Source organism: Myotis daubentonii, chromosome 13 (assembly GCF_963259705.1).
Source record: "Myotis daubentonii chromosome 13, mMyoDau2.1, whole genome shotgun sequence".
NCBI classification, from domain to species: Eukaryota; Metazoa; Chordata; class Mammalia; order Chiroptera; family Vespertilionidae; genus Myotis; species Myotis daubentonii.
The window spans coordinates 47,313,006-47,330,344 of NC_081852.1; the positions used below are offsets into that span (position 1 = coordinate 47,313,006).

The 17,339-nt window shown below is 41.0% G+C and overlaps 1 protein-coding gene and 1 pseudogene across 2 annotated transcripts in view; one reads left to right on the forward strand and one right to left on the reverse strand.

Annotated features, from left to right (window-relative positions):
* Positions 1 to 17,339, reverse strand: part of ARL3 (ADP ribosylation factor like GTPase 3) — a 34,972-nt gene that overhangs the window by 14,569 nt on the left and 3,064 nt on the right. For both annotated transcript variants that reach the window (XM_059661271.1, XM_059661270.1), the window contains exons 2-3: positions 12,326 to 12,469; positions 6,971 to 7,087 (exon numbers count right to left, since the gene is read on the reverse strand). In XM_059661271.1, the coding sequence (XP_059517254.1) occupies positions 6,971 to 7,087; positions 12,326 to 12,469 (261 nt within the window). The remainder of the gene's footprint in view (positions 1 to 6,970; positions 7,088 to 12,325; positions 12,470 to 17,339) is intronic.
* On the forward strand, positions 7,759 to 7,965 carry LOC132215068 (U2 spliceosomal RNA; annotated as a pseudogene).

The following is a 17,339-nucleotide window of genomic DNA, read 5'->3' on the forward strand; positions in this document are numbered from 1 at the left end:
TCCTTGTTACAACTCTATGAGATAGATTGCACTACTTCTCATTTTATACATAAACTAGAGGCCTGGTGCACGAAATTCGTGCACTGGGGGGGGGGGGCTCAGCCTGGCCTGCGCCCTCTCGCAGTCCGGGACCCCTTGGGGGATGTCCAACTTCCAGTTTAGGCCCAATCCCGGGGATTCGGCCTAAGCCGGCAGTCGGACATTCCTCTCATAATCTGGGATGCCTCACTCCTTACTACCTGCCTGCTTGCTCCTTACTGCTCAGCTCTCTGCTCCTTAGCGCTGCTGCGGAGGCAGGAGAGGCTCCTGCCAACGCCGCTATGCTCACCAGCTGTGAGCCTGGCTTCTGGCTGAGCTGCGCTCCCCCAGTGGGAGCGCACTGACCACCAGGGGAAGCTCCTGCGTTGAGCGTCTGCCCCCGGTGGTCAGTGTGCATCATAGTGACCGGTCGTTCTGGTTGTTCCGCCGTAACGGTCGCTTAGGCTTTTATTAGATAGATAAACATAATCCCAAAGAAGTTAAATAACTTGCTCAAGTTACATCAAGTACTTGACAAAATTGGGATTCAAACTCAAGCATACCTTAACACATTTCGTACCACTCAGTAGTTTTCTCGTGTTTCGCGTGCCATCTGTTAAGGACCACTCACGAGTGTTCTCGTTTTTCATGCCCATGGAAAAAGGAGCGAATCTAGATACTTATGTAAATTTTGTTTGGTCCCTCTTCATAGAGGAAAATGTTTTACGCAGTACCATACGTTAAAAAAGTACTAGGAACTTTAATTGTTTAATTGTTTTTGTAAATAAAAATGTTATAATTATTGAAAACAACACCTAAAGTGCATTATGATGATTTAAATAACGTGCAGTTTGCCCAAAAACGTGCGGTCCCTGGCGTATGTCTTAGAGATTTCTATGCGGTACGCAATGTGTTAAGCACTCTGCTAACACTGTATCTCACGTTGTCTGGGAGGGATGGTGTTTTGAGACATCTACAAATCCTAGTCCTCGAACATCATTACGCTGAAAGTATCATTTGCAGTGTTAACTATATGCTGACTTCATGTACTGAAGCAGGAAACCCGGTGATCTCCATCCCACTCCTACCTTGCTTATAACCTCCAAGGCTGCTAGGAGGCAATAAGCAAATAGCAAGGGCATAGCCTTTTCCAGAGTAAGATAAGTCTTGAGATTCACCATAAATTAAAAACCTCAAGCTTTCTCTCACATCACTGAATTTTATTTATTGCATAAATAACACCCTATAACAATAAAGAAAATAAGGGAAGACCAAAAAAGAAAACTGCCTATAGTTACAGAACCCAAATATGTTATTTTAATTTCATATGAATGTTTTCTTAATACTTCTTCATATGAAAGTTTAAAAATAAAATTAGATATAATTTTATAGTCCTTTAAAACAATTAAATGATATATTAAATGTTTTCCCAGTTGCTAATCTTAAAAATTATCAGATTTTCTAACTTCTTTTAAAGAATTTAGAACTGTTATTAAACTAATGGTACAATGAAAGCAGCCTTTTAAAAGAGCATACAGTAAATCCTCAATGTCATCAATAGGTTTTGCAACTTTAAGCAAAACTACATATAACGAAAACAACTTTACCACAGACTAATTGACATAAACAAGAGTTAAGTTCCTACAGCTTCTCATCCATGTTATAATGAAACAATGTTGAACAAAATGACTTTATTTGAGGGCCTGCTGTATTTATTCAGAAATAACAATACAAAACAACTCTCACCTTTACATGCCTTAAATTACATAAACTAATATACTACAATATACGTAGGCATTTCTGTATGTAGGTTAAATTTTGTGCTACATGCCAAAACCGGTTTGGCTCAGTGGATAGAGCGTCGGCCTGCGGACTGAGGGGTCTCAGGTTCAATTCCGGTCAAGGGCATGTACCTGGGTTGCGGGCACAACCCCAGTGGGAGATGTGCAGGAGGCGGCTGATCGATGTTTCTCTCCCATCGATGTTTCTAACTCTCTATCTCTCTCCCTTCCTCTCTGTAAAAAATCAATAAAATATATTAAAAAAAGAAAAAAAAAAAAAAAAAAGAAGGACCGGATAACTTTAAAAAAATAAATAAATAAATTTTGTGCTACTTGAAAATTTGCTCTTTTGAAAGAAAAAAATTAAAATTCCATAAGTTTAGCCAAAACCGGTTTGGCTCAGTGGATAGAGCGTCGGCCTGCGGACTGAAAGGTCCCGGGTTCGATTCCGGTCAAGGGCATGTACCTTGGTTGCGGGCATATCCCCAGTAGGAGATGTGCAGGAGGCAGCTGATGGATGTTTCTCTCTCATCGATGTTTCTGACTATCTATCTCTCTCCCTTCCTCTCTGTAAAAAATCAATAAAATATATTTAAAAAAATAAATAAATAAAATAAAATTCCATAAGTTTAATGCACTCTCATTTAGAATCACTAATGCTAAATATACCAGGAACAAAGTTTGGGCTTTCCTCTGAAGAATACCCTGTGTTTCCACCTGTGTTTCTTTCAGGGGAATCATAAAAGGAGGAAGGATGTTGTCTCAGTATTTTCTTTTCAGCCTTATTATTGTTGTTGTAGTTAATATTACTCTTGACTCAGTGTGAATACATGCATTAATGGGCTCTGCACACCACAAATACCCAAAGTTCCATACTGTTTTCCACCAGTAAGGCTCTCATTTTTAAGGTAGCAGGTGTAATGTAAATGTAGATACAGAACGAAGGATTGTAATGGGAGGGTGAACCTCAATATAAAAGACCTAATTAGAATTATTTGGGAGTCAACAGTGGATTAGGATTATCTTCACTCAGGCAATAGTTCAAGATGTGAGGGAGGGGAGAGGGTCAAGTGATCACAGGGAGGGTGTTTTGGACTTAGAGGGCTTTCTGAAGGCTGTGTGCAGGCCACTGGGCAAGAAAGGAATTTCAAAGTAAGAAAAAATGGGCCTGGGAGCAAAGGCGTGAGTAACAAGGGAAGAAAAGAGGAGGCTGAGACAAAGCTAAAAACACAAATATAAAGTTAGGAAATTGATGTTTCATATTATGAAAAATAGTCGGGAGAGGATAAGGAATGGGAAGAGTTTTAATGACAAGAGAGATGATACCAGAGAATCCAGAGGCTGAAGATCAATGAGAAGAAAGTTTTAACTTTTACTTATAATTACTTGCCAAATTACTTGCTATTTATTGCCTCCATTAAAAGATTCAGTATAATTAAAGGAGGGTTTTCCTAAACTATACATTTAGCCTAATTCTCCTTATCATTTAGCATAATTTTTATAAAATTTGACAACTACTACACAATAATTCCAGGAAGAAGTCTATAAAACAACTAATTTAGTAATACACCAATTTGTTTTTCTGCAGTGGTATATGCTTCTCATGGTTGCTTGTCACCCCATTGCTGCCCAGTATCTATTTTCTTCTGGTTAATAGAGATAAAGGTAAGGAGAGCCTCTTGCCTTAAAAAATAAAAATAAAAATAAAAATAAGCCAAAACCGGTTTGGCTCAGTGGATAGAGCGTCGGCCTGCGGACTGAAGGGTCCCAGGTTCGATTCCGGTCAAGGGCATGTACCTGGGTTGCGGGCACATCCCCAGTAGGAGATGTGCAGGAGGCAGCTGATTGATGTTTCTCTCTCTCATCGATGTTTCTGACTCTATATCTCTCTCCCTTCCTCTCTGTAAAAAATCAATAAAATATTAAAAAAAATAAAAAAATATATATCTGTTAATCTAGTTGTAAAAATTTTTAATCCAAAAATTAATTAATAATCAATAAAAATACTCAGCAAGTATCGGATAAAGTTACAACATTTATAATGCTTCTGACCTTAAAACATTATGGAACCTCAAAAATCAAGTTTCACAAATCTATTCTAAAATATAGTTATGCACGGCACTCAGAATGATGCTTTAAGCAAAGCCAATTCACATCTTCCTTGGCAACTGCTTTGAAATGACTATTTGGTTGTGGAAGGAAGACTAAAGAGGTTTTTGTTTGTTTTTCTGATGGAAGTACAGCCTACTCTGGACTATCCAGACTGACTATCCAGCATGTGAATGGAGGGTTCTTTGTTTCTCCTTTTGCTTCTGGTCCTGCTGCCACCTTTTGGTCATTTTATTGCTCCTAAGTATTTCTCCACTAGAGGGGTAGGGAGCCAAGAAGAGATGATACTAAAATGTGTGGCTTTTTATTGACGGCTTGAGCAAAAGTCTAAAAGGAGGTTTTGAAAACAACAAATAAGGTTTCTGGGTAACTTGTGGTTTTCAATTATGTGTGCTGCAGCAGTATCGATACCCAGGTGACTCGGGTGTGAGTGGCATTACGGAAACAATACATGAGGCAGTTGTTTGAGATCTCACTTAAGTCCTACACATTGGTTATGGAAATGATGACACAGTTGCTTTATTTAAATTATGTTGCATTTAAACACAAAACTGTTAACGATAAGTAAATAGAGTTTAGTAATAATATGAACACACCTTGAAAAAAAAGATGCATTTTTATCTATCAAAAGGCTGCTATTTCCTGGCCTAAAAGAAATGGAAGGCAGCCTCTCCCCTCCTTTCTATCATACTTTAGGTTTTATTGACTAGTCACCTCCCCACAATTAATAAAGCTGAAGTAAAATGCTCTCAGTGTCATCTTCCCTGAGAATATCTTTGGCACTTTTAGGAGTTGCCCTGACCCTTTCAAACCCCTAGAGAACCACTTAATGATCTAAAGAAATCTTTTTCTGTAAGGGGTCAGGTAGTAAATAATTTTGGTTTTGTGGCCCACACAGTCTTTTTCACAACTGTTGGATTTTGCTGTTATAGTGTGAAAGCTATCATAGAAATTACAGGGTGTGCAGAAGTAGGTTTACAGTTGTAATCAAATAAATACAATAATTTGTAAATAATAATAAAGGAATAAACTGTGTTTCACATATTCACAATTATAAACCTACTTTTGCCTACCCTGTATGCGCAAACAAGTGGACGTGGCTGCGTCACAACAGAACTTTCTGGACACGGAAAATGGAATTTCACTTCGTTTTCATGTGAGGAAATCTTATTCTTCTTTTGAAAAATTTTCAACGAATTAAAAATACTGTATAAAAACTATTCTTAGCTCATAGGCTATAGTAGAGCAGGAGGCAGACTGGATCAGTTTGTCGACACCCACTCTAAAGCAAAAATTTATTATGGCACTCTAGAGATAATTGAAAAGTGTTAACCAGGCAACTAAATGTGTCAAGCCTCAATACTGTTGTGGAGTCTAGTGTAATAGGTCTTTTTAACCAACAATGGAAAACTATTAAATACAAATATAATCCATCAACCACTGCCACGGCAAGCTGCTACAAAACTATCAGACAGAACTAAGAGCCTTAGAATTTAACCCTGGGGACCCACCTGCTCCCCAAAAGTTGTTTAATCCCAAATGGCACTGGGAAATAATGGAATGTTGACACTGAATCCAAAATAGTGTCTGGTGCTGGCAATGTAATGTAGCTGGTGAAAGCAACTGCAGGGTTGCTGCAAGCTGATTTTGCTGGCTAGTTCTATACTTCCCAGGCACTCTAAGCACTGGGAAGTGTGGGATCCAGAGTCAGATTATCACTACCTTGCAGTCGACCCTCAAAGTGTTAGAGCTTATGATTTAAAATTCCCTGACCTGAGGGCCGGAAAGTTTCTTTTTTTTTTTTTTAAATATATTTTATTGATTTTTTACAGAGAGGAAAGGACAAGGATAGAGAGTTAGAAACATCGATGAGAGAGATACATCGATCAGCTGCCTCCTGCACACCCCCCACTGGGGATGTGCCCACAACCAAGGTACATGTCCTTGACTGGAATCGAACCTGGGACCCTTCAGTCCCCAGGCCAACGCTCTATCCAGTGAGCCAAACCAGTTAGGGCAGGGCCGGAAAGTTTCTGAGACCTCCGTACGGAACCTTAGAGCCATTCATGTCCTTATGAACTGCTCTAACTTGAGTATTTCTCTCCAAGTACCTTAATCCAGGAGACACACAGTAGTCCTAGAGAATGTGACCAAGAGCTGGGAACTAACATCCCAGCCTCTGCCTGAACAAAGGCACCTGAGCCAGGGAATTCCCAATGCCTGAGGCAGCTTCTTTAATTCTGGGCAGTTACAACTATAGGAAACGTCTTCCTTATTCTTTTTTTTTTAAAATATATTTTATTGATTTTTTACAGAGAGGAAGGGAGAGGGATAGAGAGTTAGGAACATCAATGAGAGAGAAACATCGATCAGCTGCCTCCTGCACACTCCCCACTGGGGATGTGCCCGCAACCAAGGTACATGCCCCTGACCGGAATCGAACCTGGGACCTTTGAGTCCACAGGCCGACGTTCTATCCGCTGAGCCAAACTGGTTAGGGCAACGTCTTCCTTATTCTGAGTTAAACTCTACCATCGAATACTCGCCAAACTGCTCCTTGTCCGGTCCTTTAGAAATATTCACAATGAGGCTAATGTTTGATTTAAGGTAGTTTTTAAAGTAACTGAAGACAGTGCCAAGTGTTTTCTTTTCCAGGAAGGACATTGTCAGGCCTTTCAACCATTCCTGACACATCACTGTTTCCAGGGCTCTCACTATCTTGATTGCTCAGTTTGGGACACACTTGATTTGTTGGTATCCTTGGATGATAGAGTTAGCGGCACAATCTTCTGACTTCCCTACTGCTGTTCGAATCACTATGGTAATAAATAAACACTTTATTTGCCAAGGTGGATGTGAGTATAACATTGTTACTGAGCGACAGCAAAACATCTTATACAAGTTATACAAAGATGTTTCTCTCTTACAGTTTGGAGCCTTCTGCTAGCCCTAAATTTAGTGATTAATGTTATGGCAATGGAATTATTGGCAAGACAGAACCTTATAATGTTCCTAACCCAGCAGAAAAGACTATGAATTAACACATCAGAAAGAGTACTTACAAGAATATCAGTGTTTTCAAAATAATTCCTCCAGTATGGTCTGATTTTCCTTTGTCCACCAATGTCCCATACGTTCAGTTTAAAACCTTGTGATTGTACACTTTTGATGTTAAAGCCCTGCAACAAAGAAAGGTAAAAACAAGTTTTTTTAAGCTTTGAAATCATAATTCTGACAAAGTTACATTGGACAGCTATGTTATTTGCTAATTCTGAGGTACTCTGCCAGATGTGACACTGATAATACTGAAAACAGTTTGCTACGGTAGGGAACGAAGAAATGTATTTATACATGCTTACTTCATTCAGGTTGTGGAGTCAGTGTTATTAATGTCATGGCTAACATATGTGCTTCCTATCATGAGTACACACACACAACCACTGAGGAGAACTTGGTATGACAGTAGCTCTGATAACACAGGCCACACCCCTGAGGAGTCCTCAGGATGGTAACATTTAACAGGACATTACTTTTAACTAACTAAAACCCCCTGAAGCTGAATCTGACAACTCAACAGAACAGAAAAAATGCTACATTTAAAAAGACAAAAGCTAAAATCTGGAAGATTGCATTCTGTAGGAGTGGTTCAAAATTAAAGAAATTTTTTCATATGGATTACTCAGGAAAAGGAAGGAGCTGAACTCGGAAACTATGGGGAAGGCTGGTTAATAACTGGATTATGAGAAAGGTAGGGCCTGCTGGAACAGCATGTTTAAACTAAGTAGAGCTCTCAATTTTAGGTAGTGATGAAAACAAACAAACAAACAAGCAGGTATTTAAAACTGTTCTTATCGCTTCTCGGCCTTTTGGCTAAGATCAAGTGTAGTAAAACTGTTCTTGCCAGAACCAGTTTGGCTCAGTGGATAGAGCATTGGCCTGCGGACTCAAGGGTCCTGGGTTTGATTCCGGTCAGGGGTATGTACCTTGGTTGCGGGCACATCCCCGTTGGGGGGCGTGCAGGAGGCAGCTGATTGATGTTTCTGGCTCTCTATCCCTCTCCCTTCCTCTCTGTAAAAAATCAATAAAATATATTTTAAAACCCCCCAAAAAACCCTGTTCTTTATTAGGCATCTCTAATGAACCTGAAAAGAGAGCATTCATTTTCAGGACAGGTACTCAAGGTACAACTTTGGGGAAGGTGAGCAAATCAGAGGCAGGCAGAATTGTGAGCTGGGAGGTAGTGTGCAGAGAAACAAATTAACAAGGACTTTGGGGTTTGGAGAGAAGGCATTTCATGAGCAAGAATAAAAAAAAATATCTTCTTGCAAAAATGATTTAGTGAAATCAGGCTCTGAAAAATCCAATCAACAGTGTGCTACCCCAGAAATGATATTTCATCCAGAATAACTGGAGTTAAGTGCATCTGGGGATGCCTCCATAAACATTTGCCTCATCTGGCAGCTTACCAACACTACTGCCTAGCCCAGAAAGACAGGCACAGTGCAATGGTACAGGAACACTGCCACCCAATTTCTCCTGAGGACAAACAATCACTAGAGAATAACTGGGGGTGATGCTGATTGCAGCTCCTCTAAAATGCCAATGACTGAATAAGTATGAAGTTTAAGAACTCTAAAGGGATGTGACTTAAGATTATTGTAAAAGGCTGCTTCATTCTGACTCATTGACAAAACCACTTTTGTGAGCTTAGAAACTGTATACATAACTACAATATTACATGTCAAATCCAGTAACATAAAATCCTTTTAAAATGAAGCAGGAAATAAATAAGAGTAAATCCTGGAATTCAACCATAAGTATCAACTGTCTTAAAATTCTATTGTCATCAGACCTAATAAATCTACTAAGAAATTATTCTAAGGAAATAATGAGATGTATATTATGTTCATATTTATAACAACATAGAAAGATGTTACATACAGTATTGAGTGAAAAAGATGATACAAAACAGCCTATTCTCTGTAAGCCTTTTTTATTTATTTTAAATATACCCATCATATATATGCATAGAAAAAAACTGAATGCATATATCACTAAGAGTTAACAGTGGTTATGTATGAATGGACATTATAGGTGATTTTTAGTTTCTACATTTTACTTATGTATACTTTCTAAATTTACTATAATGAGCATCTATTACTTTTTTAAATATAAAAACAAAAATACAATAAAAGTTTGTTTTTAAAGAATATGAAAACTTGACTAATACATGATGTGGCAAAAGTAGGTTTACAGTTGTTAGTACACGAAATAGTGTTTATTCTTGTTATTAATTATTGTATTATTTTCCATACAAACAACTGTAAACCTACTTTTGCCCTACCCTGTAGAATAAGAGTCATCTACAACACATCAAACAAAGCCTGAAAGTTAGAATTGGAACTTTGGGTGCATACTTTGAGTTCACTTCCATGGTCGCAGCATGTTCTTGAGAAATACATCCTATCACAAATCAAACAAACAAGCCCCCCCCCCAAAAAAAAACACCCCAAAATCTAGCACTTCTTTTTCTGGCTGAAATCCTCACACACTAATGTTTTCAGCCTTTCTAGGCTATACTACTGTAATATGCTCCTTCTTTGACTACACATTAAATTTGTCAGAAGCTATAAAATTGCTCATTTGGTAAGAGTTGAAATGACTTTTCTGCACAGTGTTTTGAATCAGTAATATTCATAGGCTGTGAAATACACACAACAAGCACAGCTATTCAAACCTGACACCAAGCTCTTAGTATATAGTATGGCGACAGAAAATGCTAAATAAACCCGGTTTTGCTGAATGTTAATGCTCAAGCACTTTAAAGTGGCTGAGACTAATAGGGCTGTTCCTAGTTAGGAAACCCAAAGGCTTGGCCAAAGGTCGAGCCCTCTCGGAATTTCCAACAGGAAAGGAGGTCTAAAGACGCGAACTGGAGTTCCTCCAGCCAGGACTTGTCTTTCAGCTGCCTCACAGTGAGCACCACCACGGTCTTATCCTTCGTGCTTTACTTGCTAAGCCGTAGGAAAGAGGAGGGCTGATGAGACTGGATTAAAAATATAGGTAATTTTAAAAAATTGATATATATTTGTGTGCATTAAGTCTGAAAAATACACACTAAAATATTAACAGTGGGTTTTCTCACAGTACTCTCTTCTTTATACTTCCTCTGTATTTTCTATATGAATTAATTTCATAATCAGAGAAGATAAAGCTATTTTTTAAAGGAATCACTTAGATCTGAGGGACTTGATTGTGTCCTGACATATGTATACATATATATTTATATTATTTATTTACAAACTAGAGGCCTGATGCACGAAATTCGTGCAAGAGTAGGCCTTCCTTCCCCCGGCTGCCGGCACTGGCTTCTCTCTGGTACCCGGACCCGGGCTTCCCTCTGGCCGCCGGCAGGCACTCAGGACCTGGGCTTCCCTCGCAGCTCCGGCTTTGTCAAGAAGGACGTCTGGAAGAATGTCTGGTCTAATTAGCATATTATGCTTTTATTATTATAGACTAGAGGCCCGGTACACAAAAATTTGTGCACTCGGGGAGGGAGGGGGGGGTCCCTCAGCCCGGCCTGTGCCCTCTCCCAGTCTGGGAACCCTCGGGAGATAACGACCTGCTGGCTTAGGCCTGCTCCCGGGTGGCAGAAGGCAGGCCCAATCCCTAGGTGCAGCCCCTGGTCGGGCTCAGAGCAGGGCCATTTGGGGAGTTGGGGCACCGCCCCATGTCATGCACAGAGCAGGGAGGATCAGGAGGTTGCGATGCCACCCTCAGTCACGCTCAGGGTAGGGCCGATTGGGGGATTGGGGCACCGCCCCCTGTCACACTCAAGGCAGGGTCGATGGGGAGGTTGCAGTGCAACCCCCTGTCACGCACAGAGCAGGGCCAATCAGGGGGTTGGGGCGCTGGCCCCTGTCACTCACAGAGCAGAGCCCATCAGAGGGGTTGGGGCGCCGCCACTCTCACACTCAGGGCAGGGCCGAAGGGGAGGTTATGGCTCTACCCCGTCACACACAGAGCAGGACCCGTTAGGGGGGAGGGGGCGGGGGGGGAGGGGGTTGGGGCACCACACCCTGTCACACACAGAGCAGGGCCAATCAGGGGGTTGGGGCACTGCACCCTGTCACACACAGAGCCGCAGAGCGATCAGGGGGTTGGGCAGCTCCCCCCTATCAGGCACAGAGCAGGGCTGATCAGGGGGTTGGGGCGCCTTCCCCTGTCCCGAACAGAGCAGGGCGGATAGGGAGGTTGTGGCCCCGCCCCCTGTCGCACACAGAGCCGCAGGGCGATCAGGGGGTTCAGGGGGTTTGGGCACTGCCCCCTGTCACACTGATGCCGGTGCAGGGAGGCCTCACGGCTCCGCTGATCCCCGTGCACTGGGTGTGTGTGTGTGGGGGGGGAGTGTCCCTCAGCCCAGCCTGCCCCCTCTCACATACTGGGAGCCCTCAGGCGTTGACCCCCATCACCCTCCAATCGCAGGATCGGCCCCTTGCCCAGGCCTGATGCCTCTGGCCTAGGCGTCCGGCCCGGGCAGCGGGGACCCGCAGCTGCAGCGGCCCCACGATCGTGGGCTTCGCTTTAGGCCCAGGCAAGGGACCCCTAGCTCCTGGGACTGCCAGCTTCGACCGTGCCCAGCTCCCATCGCTGGCTCCACCCTTACTTCCTGCTATCACTGGCCAGGGCGGAAAAGGCACCTGATTCTCTGATCATGGCTGGGGGGCAGGGCAAAGGCGGCCCCAGGGCCACCTTTGCCCTGCCCCCCAGCTCTTAGCTCCCCCCTGGGTTTCCCATCACTGTCAGTGGCAGGGGGCTTCTTCCTGCTTTCCCTTTGGCCTCCCTGCATTGTGCCTACATATGCAAATTAGCCGCCATCTTGTTGGCAGTTAACTGCCATCTCAGTTGGCAGTTAATTTGCATATAGCCCTGATTAGCCAATGAAAAGGGTAGCTCGTACGCCAATTACCATTTTTCTCTTTTATTAGTGTTGATTATAAAATATTCATAAAAGAAAATGTACCATTCCATTTTTAAGTGTACAGTTGAATGGCATTAAGTACATTTGCATTGTTGTGCGACCATCACCACCATCCGTCCACAGAACTTTCTTCATCTTGCAACACTGACTCTCTGTGCCCATTAAACAATAATTCCCAATTTCCTCCTCCCTTTCCAGCCTCTGGTAACCATTATTCTACTTTCTGTCTCTATGTATTTGACTAAGTATCTCATATGAATGGAATCTCGATATATTTTCGAAACCTTAAGATTACTTTATACAGTATGTACTTCTCTCAGTAACAAAACTTAGAAATGGACACAACGATATTTCCCATTTTGTCTTTCATACTGCTATTATCATATCATCATCTTCCGTGTGTCCCACAAATATCTGGGGCCAACGCAGTGCTCACCTGTGTAGGTGTGATGTGGCTGATGTCCTCAGATGCAAGCTGCTTCAGAAGCGTAGTCTTGCCAGCATTATCCAAACCCAGGAGAAGGAGTCTCACCTCCTGGTCTGGTGCACTTTTCAATTTACGCAAAATTGAGAGTAAGCCCTTGAACAACCATAAAAAAGATTACTTTTGGGGCACTAACTCTGATATTATTGCACATCAGAGTACCTTCTCCTTGAAAAAAGCTCTTGGTTGTGGAGAGCTTAATTATTATTCTTTCCCACTTTGATGACATTTGTTTCATTTGCTTTCCCCTTCTAAGTTTTGGCAGAAGTCGGTTAGTAAATTCAACAACTTAATAAATAGCATGGTTTATTCCTGCTCCTTCTATTAATCCAGCTTAGTAGTCATCCCAAATCTCCGAAAGCCCTTTATATAAATTTAGAGGATAGCACTCAGCATATCAGACTATAGGTAACTGACTTTTGTATTTTTCTCCTTTAGTAGAGTGAAGTTTCTTGCGGGTAAGGACTATAGTTTCTGTTTCCCACATGCCTGGCACTTACTAGAGAGATACTAGATAACAGTTGTGTAAGTAAACAGAATTATACACCCAAGTTAATGTAAGTTAAAGGTGCTATACAAAGAAATGCAAAAAAGTTATATAAAATTTTATTTGGGCTCTCTGTTTAAGACTTTCAGTTCACGTTTAAGACTTCATCATTTAGCTCTGTCCCAGTAGCTCAGATGGTTAGAGCATTGTCCTGATATGTCAAGGTTGTGGGTTCAATCCCGGTCAAGGCATATACAAGAATCAATGCATAAATCAGTGGAACAACAATTTGGTCAGGGCACATACAAAAATCTCTAAAAAAAATCAATAAATAAAATTTGAAGAAAAATAATTCATCATTCAAGACAATTTATCATCATCTAACTTTCATAAGACCCTTACAGGACAGGTGCACAGTGTGGATTATCTGTTTTTTTCAGATGAAGAATTAAAAAGAGAGAGAGAAACATGGATTGGCTGCCTCCTGGGCATGTGCCCTGACCAGGAATTGAACCAGCGACTTCTCAGTGCACGGGACAATACTCAATCAACTGAGCCACACCAGCCAGGGCTCAGATGAAGAATCCTCCTATATAATAAAAGCATAGTATGCAAATTGTCCTCTTGACCGGGGGTTGTCTGGGAGTTCAACCAGGGGGCAGGGCCGACTGGGGGAATGGAGGGAGTACCGGGCAGGCAGCCAGCAGCTGCTAGGGACCCTACCAGTGCACAAATTTCATGCACTGGGCCTCTAGTTTGATATAACAGGGAAGTAAGGAAATTTTAAAGTCATTCATAAAAAAAAAAAATCAAAATTTAACCATGATATTTTTGACTAGTAACCTAATATTTCTGTTTCTTGTTTTATTATTGACTAGAGGCCCGGTTCACAACATTCGTTCACTGGGACAGGGGGGTCCCTCAGACCAGCCCACGCCCTCTTGAAGTCCAGGACCCCTTGGGGGATGTCTACCTGCTGGCTTACACTTTTTAATTTATGCAAAATTGAGAGTAAGTGCTTGAACAACCCTCTGGGGATCGGGCCTAAACTGGCAGTCAGACATCTCTCTTGCAGTCCAGGACCCCTCGCTCCTTACTGCCTGCCTGCAGCAGAGGTGGGAGAGGCTCCCGTTACTGCCGCCGCTGCGCTCACCATCCGTGAGCCCAGCTTCTGGCTGAGCAGCACTCTCCCTGTGCGAGCACACTGACCACCAGGGGGCAGCTCCTGTGTTGAGCATCTGCCCCCTGGTGGTCAGTGTGCATCATAGCAACCGGTCATTCTGCTGTTCAGTCAATTTGCATATTACGCTTTTATTATACTAGAGGCCTGGTGCACGAAATTCATGCACGGGTAGGGCCCTTAGGCCTGGCCTGCGATCAGGGTCTATCTGTGGGGCAACTGGCAGGGCGATCAGGGTCCCCGCTTGCACCCACCTTGGCCTGGCGCCACTTACTCACTGCCCCCTTCCCCCCACCGCCCTGCAGGCTGGGGGCAGCTCCTATATTGAGCATCTGCCCCCTGGTGGTCAGTGCGCATCATAGTGACCGATCGTTCCACCATTTGGTCGATTTGCATTTTAGGGTTTTATATAGAAAGATAGGATTTTTATGGGTGGAAGTAAATCATGTTGCTTTTTATCCAAGAACATAAGAAAAATCTTGTAAGATAGTTACTTGCTTTGTCCTGCAGATGACAATCTTGTTCCAATAAGGCATGGTTACAACAAGAATCAAAGAATACCAGATTTTAAAGGGCATTTAATTTAATCTCCCAGCTCAAGCAGAAATCCCTTCAAACTCAATCTTAGAATTATATAGAATGGTTATATTTTTTTTATCTGCATTGTACCAGGCAATTATTCAAACCAGTCTGTTCACTAAGATCAAATAATAATTCTGTGAAATAATTCTCAACAACTGAGTCTTTGGACAATGATATGCAAATATACATAATTATTAAGAATTCCTTTCTCTTGAGAGACTATTTGTTTACTACCTCTAGTACTATATTTGCACTGACTTGCTAAGGACCATCTCTATGCCTCAAATTTTTCCAGCAGTAAAATGGAAGGTTTGGTTAAAGACAGAAAGACAAATTCTATACCAAAAGATCTGGGAAAGAGAAGCTGAATAGATTTGAAACTAACAAACAAAAGATAGGCAAGACACTTCTTTAGTTTTCAACTCTTTTGGCCTTGAATACTTTGACACCATTCCTTTTTGAAATTATATTTATGAGAATTCTCCCTGGCTTCTGTTAGCCACATGGCACTCACTCATTTATAATACCCTCTTTCAGAACAGTTAAAATTAGAATTCTGGGATCCTCAGGGGACTGGTGGTATAACAAAGCTAAGAACAGGGGAAACACATTGTACTACTCCTGAGTTCCTGGTTAGATGTCCTCATTACCTTTCCAATAAAATTATAAAACAACTGGAATTTATCCCATTAGAACATTAAACAGTACAGGTACAGTTCTTCTCACGTATTATCTACTAGTGTAGAAATCATGAAAGAAGGTCCGTTTTCTATAAAATATTTTGAAGGTTCAAAATGATTGTTTTAGGTGTTTCCTCGTGTGTCTCTTTTGAAAAATGAGTAAATAAAAATACTGCATTCTGCAGGCTGAGATTTTTTATGCACTCATTCTATTTGAAATTGATTAAAAGAAAAATATAATTTCTATTCATCTTAAAAGAAGCAAAGCACAGATGAAAAAGAAAGCATTCTAACTATAGCTAAACTTTATTAACCTAATGGTATAAAAAACAAGGCATCTACATTTCTAATGGGCAATTTTCCTCAGCAGGAAACAATGGCTTTGCATGTTTCACCTTTAAGTGAAATGACAGAGAAATGGAAAGTTCAGCTAATATTTTCTTCCAGCAAAATAATAAATGGCATTTCAAGCATGGTCTTAGGCGATACAAATGCAAATACAATACAGCATCATATTAACCCAACTACTGAGGACAGGGGATCACAGGATTACCAGGGTTTGCTAAATAGGGAAGAGGATATTTATAGATATCAGGATTCTGCCTGAAAGGTACAAAGTAAGCTGGAGGAAAGAGAACAGAATAAGTCTATTCTATGTTTCTATCTATATATGTCCATACTTTATTTTAAATGTCAAATGAAAGAAGGCAGATATTAGAAGTTAATTTTATTATGGAGCTAAGTTTTGCAGCGTAAATCCAAGGGAATGAATTTTGAAGGTGTATTTTTGTCAAAATATTCATTCATTCATTCATCATTAAATTTTCATAATGTGCCCAAGTACAGTAGTGAATAAAATAGACATGATCTCTATACAGGACTTGTGTTTCTATGCCATTAAACAAAGGCAATTTAAGAAACAAGAACTTTAGTTAACTGTGAATTGTGTTATCACCATGCATATACTAGTATACAAGTTATATGCACCCTAGTGGACAAAAGTGGTCTGACTCACCCATAAAATGTTTAAACAAACTGTTTTATAGGCAAATCATGAATAGATGTGCTACATTTTACCTGCCTCAAAATCAACTTAAACTCAACTACTGGCAGAGGCATGGCAGCACTGACCTAAAATGATACAAACTAGGTCATTTAAAGAAACTGGTGTAGTGGAGAGGGGAAAGGAAGGTGGTAATGGTATATGGAAAATATATGTGGCTCTGAGGAGCAGCTAACATTTAAATACTCAAAGTCGTAAGGCAACTGTCACATGCATGCACTCCCCATAACTAGCTTAAATAGAACTGACTTCAATTTATTTTTACCTCTTTAATCTAACAAAAAAAATGGTGCTGCCTAGTAAGACCTTATTAATTTTTAGGAATTCCTATAGCTTTAATAGGGAGAACTTCACCCAAATTGTGTCTTCTTTCTCCTCATCTCTCTACTAAACACACACCATGTTTCTTGAGGAACAAAATATGGCCATCTTCTCCAAAAGATTGTGGGTTCCCACCTCATCAGAATACTAATGACAAGAACATTATGGGTTTTAGAGTTTCATAGATTTGTATTCAACTTCCCTATATATGTAACTCCAGGCACTGTTAGATCTAGAAAATGGGGACAATACTTATATCTTAAGAAAAACGTTAGAGCCCTAGCCAGTGTGGCTCAGTAGGTTGAGCATCATCCTGTGCACCAAAAGTTTGCCTGTTTGATTCCCAGTCAGGGCACATACCCAGGTTGCAGGTTCGATCCTGGGGCGGGTACTTGTGGGAGGCAACGGATAGATGTTTCTCTCTCACACAGATGGTTTTTTCTCTCCCTCAAATCAACAGAAACATTTTTTTTTTTAAAAAGAAAAATGTTAGGAAGATGAATCAGGTAATGCGTGTAAAGCACCGGTGCATATTAGGCTCTCAAAACTATTGTTGTGTTTATTATCATTCTTTTTACTTTTCAATGATCACGTCTGACCAGAAAACAATCTTGGCAACCATCTTCAAATGTTTAATACCCTGATAACTATCA